General features: G+C 49.9%; 1 protein-coding gene across 2 annotated transcripts; it reads right to left on the minus strand.

Annotated features, from left to right (window-relative positions):
• Positions 1-587: 587 nt before the first annotated feature.
• NECAP1 (NECAP endocytosis associated 1) lies at positions 588-9,244 on the minus strand. 2 transcript variants are annotated; one of them, XM_065571409.1, is made up of 9 exons: positions 8,911-9,112; positions 7,034-7,065; positions 6,499-6,599; positions 6,239-6,343; positions 5,837-5,918; positions 5,274-5,382; positions 4,980-5,166; positions 4,239-4,344; positions 588-3,145 (listed from the first exon to the last, which is right to left on the minus strand). In XM_065571409.1, exons 2-9 carry the CDS (start codon positions 7,036-7,038, stop codon positions 3,097-3,099), a joined length of 744 nt encoding a protein of 247 aa, XP_065427481.1. In that variant the 5' UTR covers positions 7,039-7,065; positions 8,911-9,112; the 3' UTR covers positions 588-3,096. The 2 variants fall into 2 exon arrangements, with proteins under 2 accessions (XP_065427481.1, XP_065427470.1); XM_065571398.1 differs by lacking the exon at positions 7,034-7,065 and having other exon boundaries at positions 8,911-9,244.
• Between the last annotated feature and the right edge of the window lie 858 nt (positions 9,245-10,102).

Consider the following 10,102-nt stretch of genomic DNA (forward strand, 5'->3'; position numbering starts at 1 on the left):
TAGCTACCACAGTGCAACGCTCCGCCATTTGATGCTAGCCTCTGTACTGTGGATGCACTCCGCCGAATTCACACGCTTTAGTGGGGACACACAACACCAAATGTATAAAATCGCTTCCAAAAATTCGAGTAGAATAAGTTTGAATTAATTTCGTACTGTAGACGTACCCTTAAACACAACGCACAATTAACCTGTGAAACTCATTGCCAGGGGACGTTGTGATGACCAAAGGTATAATCAGATTCAAAAAAGAACTTCATGAATTCATGGAAGATAGGTCCGTCAATGCTTATTAGGCAAGATACTGAGAGAGACAACCCCATGCTTGGATGACCCCAAACTTCTGACAGCCAGAAGGCCTGTATGGGGGGGGGGGAGGGGAGAGGAGGCAGGGTATGAGGTGGATCACCCAACTGCCCTGCTCTGTACACTCCCCATAAAGCTCTGGTACTGTCCATTGTCAGAGACAGGATGCTGGACTTGATGAACCATTAGTGTGACGCAGTATGGCAGTTCTTAGGTACAAACAGAGGCCTTTAGTCAATAGGGCAGCTGCCCCAGCACAAAATTCACTTAATTTAAGAGAGTTCATTTTCCCAATTTTTTCTTGTTTTTAATTACCATTATTGCACCAGTACATTTTATGCTTTATATACATACATCTTTAATTTTTGCTTCTTCAGCTTTGCAAATACATAATATATTATCTCCAGAATACTAGCTAAGAGACATTACACAGAGGGAGAGGCTCCTGGTTAGTTGCTAATTGATGCTGTGAACTTCCTTAGTTTTGGAAACTGATATATAATTGAAATGACTGGACCTGCCACTGATATGGAAGATTTGAGCCAACAGCCAGGGCATATGGCCTGGTGTAGAGAACACCAGGAGAGGAAGGGGTTAATGATTTACACCCATCCATGTAACACATTCATAGGAGAAAGGGAAGCCTCGGAGACAGGGAGCTAAACCAACAGTGAGATTCAGGAGCAAATATCAAGAGGGGAAAATACATCTGGGGATCAGGAATAGGTGGCTATTTAAAATACATCTATCCATCCAAGCCTGCAATCTGGTCCCCACTTCCACAAGTGGAACTGCAGCAGCTTTACAGAGACATGGCACTCCCACAAGTCTCTTCAAAATAGTTTTTGCTTCCTAGAGAGATGCTCCAAGTGCAAATTGGCCTCTCAATGCCCTCAGTACTAGCGAGCCTGCAGAGAGGTAGTCTACAATCGCAACAGTGGAGAAGAGAGAAAAAGGGTTGGAGACCAATTGGAAGGACAAAAGTGCCCAATTAGCTGCTCCCCTTTTAGAACTCTAGCCCTGCGATTTTAGAGGTGGAGGGCAGAAATTAAGTGAGCAAAGTTTTAATGATTCTACAGTACATCTGAGGATAAACGTGTTGCCACTAGTTGAGTGTCACAAACAAGAAGACACCTGCCTGCAAAGCCCATGTCTAGTGTTCTAGAAAGCAGATCCCAGCTACAGGAGGTTTGGGGAGACTGGCTGTTCTGCTAGGGACTCCACTGAAGCCAATAGGGTGGAAGTGGGTAGGAGGCCAGGCTTCCCTGTAAAATGACCCAGATTAGGAAGCGGACTTGCATGGCTATTTGGGAACAGGGTGGGGGGGAATGAAAAGCAAAGGGCTTTAAGAGTCTTCCCAACAGAACAAGGAATGAGGTACAAGACCTCTTTGCCTCAGAGACTTTGTATGCCCTTAAGAAGGGCTTGAGGGACAGGGGGATTCAGGCCCACAAGTGGAAAATGTGTGTGAGTGTGAGTGTGAAAGGAGAGGACACCCAGCTCCAAAATGGCCTGTCATAGCCCACATGTCATGCAAGACCAGACCCTAGTCAGGGTTCAGCCACCTTCCCACCTGCAATCAATCCCTCCCCAAATAGAGTCGGTGTGGGGGGTGTCCTATGGGATCTGTCCCTTCCTCACCCTCCCTCAGAGCAGCTTGAGCTATCTATGGGCACAGGGAAACTGTTGTAATGCAAGTGATTTCGGCATAGCACTGCCCAGATGCAGGTGTCTCACCAGGACGTATCCCAGCAGAGGCTAGGGAGATGAAGTGCTGATGGAGGTGGGATAATCCAGTCACTAACCAGCCACACCACTAGCATGGCTGTTCAATTATAAAAACAGGCATTTTTACACACTTCCAGTTAAAACAGCTCAATGGCATGTTGAGATCTCAGTGGGGGAGGAGGGAAACAGGAGAGTGCTTTGGAAGGGCAGGGAGGGAAGCAGCACCAAGATCAGCTTCTAAAAGAACAAACCAAGTAAGAGAAAGTCATGATCATGAAGTGCCAGGTCTGTGGCCTGGAGACAGGTCGGTCTATACATGGACCTGTGTCTCCTCCCGCAAAGCCACAGGGAACACCCATCACAGGGAAGATCTGCATATCAGACCAAGGAGAGAGAACAAGGGGGTGGTTATGGCTCAGTCTGGACAGACATGCCATGATTAAGGATTAATGCACAAGATCATGTTCCATAGGAGAGAGAAGGCAGACTGCTCCAATCTCCTAGCTGTTCCTATGTTAGGGCCATAGCTAATCCATCAATACAAACTAGTGCCCCAAACACGGCTGCATGAAACCCTAACAGCCCTCAGACCTGCAAGCCAAGCTGTAGTGATTTGGGTCTTTACTGTAGAATACCTGTGAAAGGTTTTTTAACAGTGGGAGGGAGCTGGCCCTCGCCAGACGGAGAGCTTAAAAACACAAAAGCCTCAGACAACTTCAAACCCTCTTCATGGGCCTCACATTACGGATTCTTGATTTCCCTGTATGGATAGCTCAGAAACAAGAAACAGGATGCATCTCTCAATAGCCAGGTGGATAGTGGAGATACAACTCCCTTCCTCTCCCTGGCTATCATATGGCGGAATTTTGAGATGTTCCCTCAGGGTTTGGCAGTTTTACTGTGAGATCAAAAATCAGTCTCAATTGAAGTGGAAACTTTAGAAGGAAAGATTGTCCAGAATTTTTGATTGAAGTCTTGAGAGGTTTGGATCCCTCCCATCCCACTTGATGCCCCTAGAGCCTCTTGGTCATCGGTCTGTTCCCACTCCACTGCCTTTGCCATTCAGAACTGGACCCAGTTAGACTGCTGAGGACCCTGATTGGGAACAGCGCTGAAAGGACAAAAAGACTGTCAGAGGGCCCAGTTCCAGTCTTGGGATTGCTGTCCCACCTATACAGCTCTGCCAATGCCACTTAGTCCTGCTCTGCAGCCCCCCCCCCCTCCCCCCCCCGCCATTCCAGTGCTGGGCTCCCCACAGAGCCCAGCCAATGCCCTACAAACCTGCCCTGCAGCCCCCCCATTCCAGTCCTGGGCTCCCCACACAGCCCTGCCAATGCCCCTCAATCCTGCCCTGCAGTGCTCCCTTTCTTCTCATAGACTTTAAGGTCAGAAGGGACCATTATGATAATCTAGTCTGACCTCCTGCACAACGCAGGCCACAGAATCTCACCCACCCACTCCTGTAACAAACCCCTAACCAATGCCTGAGTTATTGAAGTCCTCAAATTGTGGTTTAAAGACCTCAAGATGCAGAGAATCCTCCAGCAAGTGACCCATGCCCCACGCTGCAGAGGAAGGCGAAAAACCTCCAGGGCCTCTGCAGCGGTCTGCCCTGGAGGAAAATTCCTTCCCGACCCCAAATATGGCGATCAGTTAAACTCTGAGCATGTGGGCGAGATTCACCAGCCAGACTCCTAGGAAAGAATTCTCTGTAGTAACTCAGATCCCAACCCATCTAACATCCCATCACAGACCATTGGGCATATTTACCTGCTAATAATCAAAGATCAATTAATTGCTAAAATTAGGCTATCCCATCATACCATCCCCTCCATAAACTTATCAAGCTTAGTCTTGAAGCCAGATATGTCTTTTGCCTCCACTACTCCCCTTGGAATGCTGTTCCAGAACTTCACTCCTCTAATGGTTAGAAACCTTCATCTAATTTCAAGTCTAAACTTCCTAATGTCCAGTTTATATCCATTTGTTCTTGTCTCCACATTGGTACTAAGCTTAAATAATTCCTGCCCCTCCCTGATATTTATCCCTCTGATATATTTATAAAGAGCAATCAATCATCTCCCCTCAGCCTTCTTTTGGTTAAGCTAAACAAGCCAAGCTCTTTGAGTCTCCTTTCATAAAACAGGTTTTCCATTCCTCAGATCATGTAGTCTCTGTCTTCTGTCCCCTTCCCTGCTAGTTACCTGGATGCAGTGCTGAAGTCTCCCCAGAGGTCTGTGGTGGCTGGAACAGCAGCAAGTGCTGGTGCCTTAGAGATGGATGCAGGAGAGTCCAAATCCAACAGGATATCTGAGGGAAGGAAGAAATACATACACACTCAAAATTGTCGATAAAACGGACTCACAGCCCTGGAGTGTTTAAATACCATCATCCTACAGGATATTTCCTCCCTGCAAGGTCACTGCTATTGAAATACACTGATCACCTGTAGAGACAACCCTGCCTTCAGGAGAAGTGATGTGAAGGTTCCAGGACTATATCACTAGCTCTTCTTGGCTATTCTTGCTGGGTCTCCACCATGCTTCCAGCTGTTTTGCTGCAACCACCTCAGGGATGCGCAACATCCTCATGACCCAATCAATCCTTTTCCACCATTACAACTAGCAGCCTCATAATTTGCGTCATGAACACTAGCTCCAAAAAGACAGAGGACTGAGACCACCAACTCATTTCACACAAGCCACTGAACAGATAGGAACTACTTTAGATTAGTACTGATCAGGGCTGAACGCAAATGAGTGACCAAACGGGCAATTGATAGGGCTTGAGAGATTCACAGATTTCAAGGTCAGAATGGAGCACAGATCATCTAGCCCGCCCTCCTATCTAACAAAGGCCACAGAACTTCCCCCAAATAATTCCAGTTTGAACTACAATAAGTTGCCCTGTGCTGGTGACCCCTCCCATCCATACTCAGCACTTACCAGCATTGCCCATGTTGCTGGATTTCAGCACTGGTGGCGGCGTCACATGGTTGGAAATGGCTGTTGAAGATGGGGGAGGGATTGGAGGGGCTGTGATTTTGCCACCTGGAGGGGGTGGGAGCAGGTTCAGCCCCCCCAATCCAGCTGCACGGGGTTTGGGTGCCCCTCCTTTCTTTGTTGGCATGTTCTGTAAAGACACCGAAATGGATTTGAAGAGGATTCTCTAGTGGAATACAGCTGTGAGCCTGGAAATGGCACTTGGCTCAGAGTTGGCTAGGCTGGGGAGATCCTTACCCCAATGTTTAGTTTGATGGTCTGTCCTTCCTTGAACCCTAGGTCCAGTTTGGGGCGTGTGTCAGTTTCCTGTGACTCCTTGGAGATTTCGGTCTCCTGTTTCACCCACCTGGATTCAAAGAAGGAAGAAAGGGAGAAGCAGTTGAGAGCTCTTGACAAATGGAGGCCCCAAAGGGACCATTTTCTCCTGGGGAGCACATTGTCTGGCTTTATTCCTAGTACTTGCAGGGTCAGCACTAGCGACAGACAGCAGAGAGTTCAAGCTACCATGTCCCCAGAAGGACAGTCCCTTTAACATTACAATACATTCCAACCACCCCATCCTGCCCTGCAGTGGCACCAATTGGGAGACTGCCACGTCAGAGGCAAGAGCAACTCCGTGACCCAGGTTAACTTTGAGCCCATACCTTGGGTGACAGTGTCCTCAAGTGCTACTGCTGAAACTGCACAGCTGGGCTGCACCAGGGCCCAAAGGAATCCTGCCCCCATGGTGCCATGGGTGAGCACCCACCATATGCTGCATACCGGCAGAGGAACAATGCCCTAGGGGAGATGGGACTCACTTGAAGTGATCCTGCAGGGAGACATTGAAGTCAAAGGCGTCACCCCGATCTGAAAAGCCGATGCCAATGAAAGCGCTTCGCCCTGGTGGGAAACAGATGTCAGCATGGGAGGGGAAGCCTTGCAGATTCCTTATCAGCCCAATGTATCAACCCACTCCTCGCCCAGATGTCACATACACTCACTCGCCAATCCACCAGCCCTGCTCAGCCTACTGCAATCCCCCCCAGCAGTCCCAGCCACCTCACCATTCCAAACATACACCAGCACTCAAGAGGGCAGCTAGCATCTATGTAACTCAGCCAACAAGCTATGGCCGGATCTCCTTTGCCCTGGCCTGAATGCACCTCATTTCCATGGCACACTCCCTGCTGCACCACATAGCATCTTCCCTTTCTACTCACCATTCCCATCCTGAATTCGGAGGACAAAGTACCGGCTGGAATCTGTCACAGTCTCCACTGCAAGGCCAGGGAACTGGTCTATGGGAGCCTGAGCAAAGAGCTCTCCTGGGGGATAAAGGGCAGGGAGTTAAGGAAAGGAATCCCATGCATTCTTTCCCACAAAGAAAACTGCTACACTGAGCTATTAACTAGGGTGTCCCCCCTAGGGTGAGTCAGAGGTAGCAGCCATAAAACAACCTTACACCCTCACCCTGCCTTACCTGAAACTTTATCCTCTAGCTTTATATATGCAATTTTGCCTTTTGACGTGACACGGAGACGCCCTGTCCAGTCCGGCTGGTCCAGTTTCCAGTCAGATGCCCTGGGCGGGGAAATGAACAGCAAGGTATGTTCACTGACAGCACCTCAGGCCTGCCCTGCAGCCTCTTCCTGTCCTGCGCTTCCCACACAGCTCAGCTAATGCATCTCAGTTCTGACCTGCAGCACCCACTGCTCCCTTATTTCACATCTCTTCTGAAATTAAGTACAAGTCTCAGAATCTCAACCCTCTCTCAGCTGTTACCAGCTCCACACAGGAGACTCTGATGGCCCATCTTTCTGTATTTACTCCCCTGTGCAGGCAGAAATAGAAATAACCCCGAGAAAGGCATCCAAAGTTATTAGAGATACAGACAGGGGAAAAGGCTTCAGTCCAGGGAAATGTTCAGAGTACAAGGCTGCTGAGTTGAAACAGGGAAGGCCTGTAAAAATGATTAATGGCCTAGAGAAGGAAACCACACTGTTATTGCTATTTACCCCATTCTGTTCCAGGAAAACAATGAGATGCTCTGAAATTAAACAGAGTGTGTTTAAAATGGATTAAAAAGGAAGTTACACTTTCACACATCCACATGCCATATCATTAACCACGGAACTCTCTGTTGCAGGATGTTACTTAAGCAAAGCAATTAAGGGATTTCGGAGACCAGATTATATATGTATATGACCGGGAATAGTATCTGCAGTGACACTTCAGATAAAAATTACTAGGGCTAGCGACACTTGCACTTCAAGGTGTAAGTCAGTCACACCAGCGACTTTGTAAGGATGGCATTGTAGAGTTTGATAATCATGTCCTGCAATTCCAGATGACATATGGTCCATCTATAGGCAAGGAGAAAGATTTGCTAACTGCTGGCCCTGCAAACTCATCCCGGGATTTGAGGGTCAAGATGAATTCCTTCTGGCTCATACATCACTATGAAGTGATGTTGTATAAGGTAAGCTCAACTTTTAGTTAAGCCCATTCACTCTTGGTGTCTGACAAAGTAGACAGGTGTAACTGAGGACATAAGTTAGCCTTGGAATTTGGCTAAATATTTTATTTTTATAATCAAAACAATTGCTATAAGATCAACTAGTTAATCCCCAAACCTCTGCAACATGGAAAGAATGTTTTCCATCCATAAAATGAAGAGCATGAGACTGATTTTGTTTCTGATTTTCAAAAGAGCTGAGCAACCACTACTTCAGCTGAAGCCAGTGAAGTTGCAGATGCTCAACACCTCAAAGTCAGGCCCCAGTTGACTTGCTCAAGGCCAGAGAGGATCAGTGGTAGGCCAGGTATTAGTAAGAAAAAGCATCTGCCCTCCAACCCTCTGCTTATTCATGCAGAACAAGTCCTGCTGACTCCAGTCAAATCTGTGACTGTGCAAGAGCCAGAACAGAATCCAGCTCACTCTTCCGTAGCTGTCCTGGATCTGCAGGGATAATGGGAGGTAAAACATATTTGTCACTGAAGAGAGCAGGTATTGTATGACTCAGAGCACACACAGGGAGCAGAACTGTTGAGTAAGGTGCCATTTTTATAGAGAGTCATTTTTCCTTCCCTTGCAGTGTCAGAAAATCGAACACCACACCGCCTATGACACAAGCATTAGGAAGTGAAACCGATTGGCATTAGGACAGTGAAACTAACCAGTCAGATGGGGGAAAATAAACATCTACAAATGGCAAAGAGGTAGTTGGCTTTATTTGTATCCCTCATTTTAACAATCGGGGAGGGGGGAGAGAAATAGCTCGGAGGATTCCCCCTCCCTACTAGTCTGCCTGTGCATTTTAGCACTGCTGAAGACTGCCAGACAGGCAACCGCTGGAGACAAGAAGGCTCCATTTATCCGGAGAACAAGTGCAGCAAACACAGGGGCAGCACAAGCGTCTCTCAAAGGCGACCCCCCTGCCCGTGCGCCCCAGCCCTGCCCCGGGGAGAGCCCGCTGGGGGGGAGAGAGCTCACTTGCCCCGGCGCTGCCAGCAGAGGGGCCTGAGCAGCCCAGTCCTGGGGGGCTGAGCGACCCCAGACCGAGTGCCCCCCTCCGTGCCCGCAGCCGGACCGGCCCAAGGCTCCGCAGCCCAGTCTCCTGGCTCCCCACCCCGGGCTTTCGGGGAGCGGAGCCCCCGGGACGAGACAAGCGCGGGACAGTCCCGCTGGGCGCCGGCGGGCAGAGCGGGGGGCACGGCCGGGGGTCGGCAGCGCGACGCCGGGACCACGGGCCGGGCCGGGCCTTGCCCCCGCGACGGGGGGCAGCAAGCGGGCCAGGGGAGGAGGGTGAAGCTGCCCCCGGGGGCAGGACGGGACACGCCGGCCCCGCTCACCCGGGGCGGGGCGGGGCAGGGCAGGATGCGGCCCCGCTACCTGTATCCCCGGTTGGAGGCCCGCGGCGGGATGCGGTAGACGCTGACATCGGGCTTCACACACAGGATGGACTCGTACTCCGCCTCGGCCGCCGCCATCTCGGATCTGAGACCCCAGCGGGAGGGGCGGGGGGTCCTAGTAACCGGGGATGCTTCCGACCGCCATTTTTGTTAAGGGCAAAGGCTGCTCCGTGGGAGATGGCGGCCATGTTGAAATCAGGCCCGTTGAAGTTGTGGTGAGAGCCATTTTGGATCCTGGTAGCTTCACACTGGCAGAGGGCAGCCATATTGGCAGTCGGTCATGTCAAGCGGTGACGGGCGCCATTTTGGATCCTGGCAGCTTTGTCGCTGCTTTGGGTGGCCATGGTGGAAGCGGACTGATGAAGGTATGGCGGTCGCCATCTTTAATCCTGGCACCTTCTCGGCCTTTCGTTTTCAGTCGCCATTTTGGAAACGGGCAGCGTGAAGCAACCATAGAAGGCCATCTTGGTTCCTGGCAGATCAGGCCCTGGCCCTGTGGTTCCCCAGAGGGGCATCCCAAGTGTGATGGTGGTGGCTTGTGCTGGCTCAGGGGCTAAAGGGCCCTGGGAGATTTTGAGGGGGCAGGTGTTGAGGTGGGGTGTGTCGATAGAGATGAGGGGTGCAGGGCAGCATAGGGGCATGTTTCAAGGCTGTGGTGGTTCAGGAGGGAGGCTGAACTGCCAGTGCCCTAACGTGGCATGGGCAATTGGCTCCCACAGGGCATCAGCGGCTCCTTGCCCCAGTGCCCAGGGTAGGGCTAAAATGAGCACCGTTAAACCATGGACATACCGACAAGAAGAGCGCAGCGCAACCACTGCTGACCCGAGCGTTCCAAAAATTGAATCAGGCCCCAGAAATCAGGAGATTTTTCTTTTTTAAAATGATCCTTATGGGATTCTTTGTCTGCTGGTTTCTGCACCGTTAGCGTGCACTTGCTTCCTGTTTCCAAGCTTTTTTCTGTAACCGCAAGGGCTAGAAACGGTTGTTTTAAATTAAAGCTAGAATTCTACTGTAATCACATTAATCTAGGAGCTGAGTCTTTAAGAAAAACACCAAGTACTGCAAGACTCATGGTAAAAATTGAAAGATTTAGCAACACTGACCAATCACAAAGTACCTGAGGGGAAATGGCCCACTTCTCCTCCTTGCCACCTGTCACTATGATGAAGACG

Source organism: Chrysemys picta, chromosome 1 (assembly GCF_011386835.1).
Source record: "Chrysemys picta bellii isolate R12L10 chromosome 1, ASM1138683v2, whole genome shotgun sequence".
Taxonomy (NCBI): Eukaryota; Metazoa; Chordata; order Testudines; family Emydidae; genus Chrysemys; species Chrysemys picta.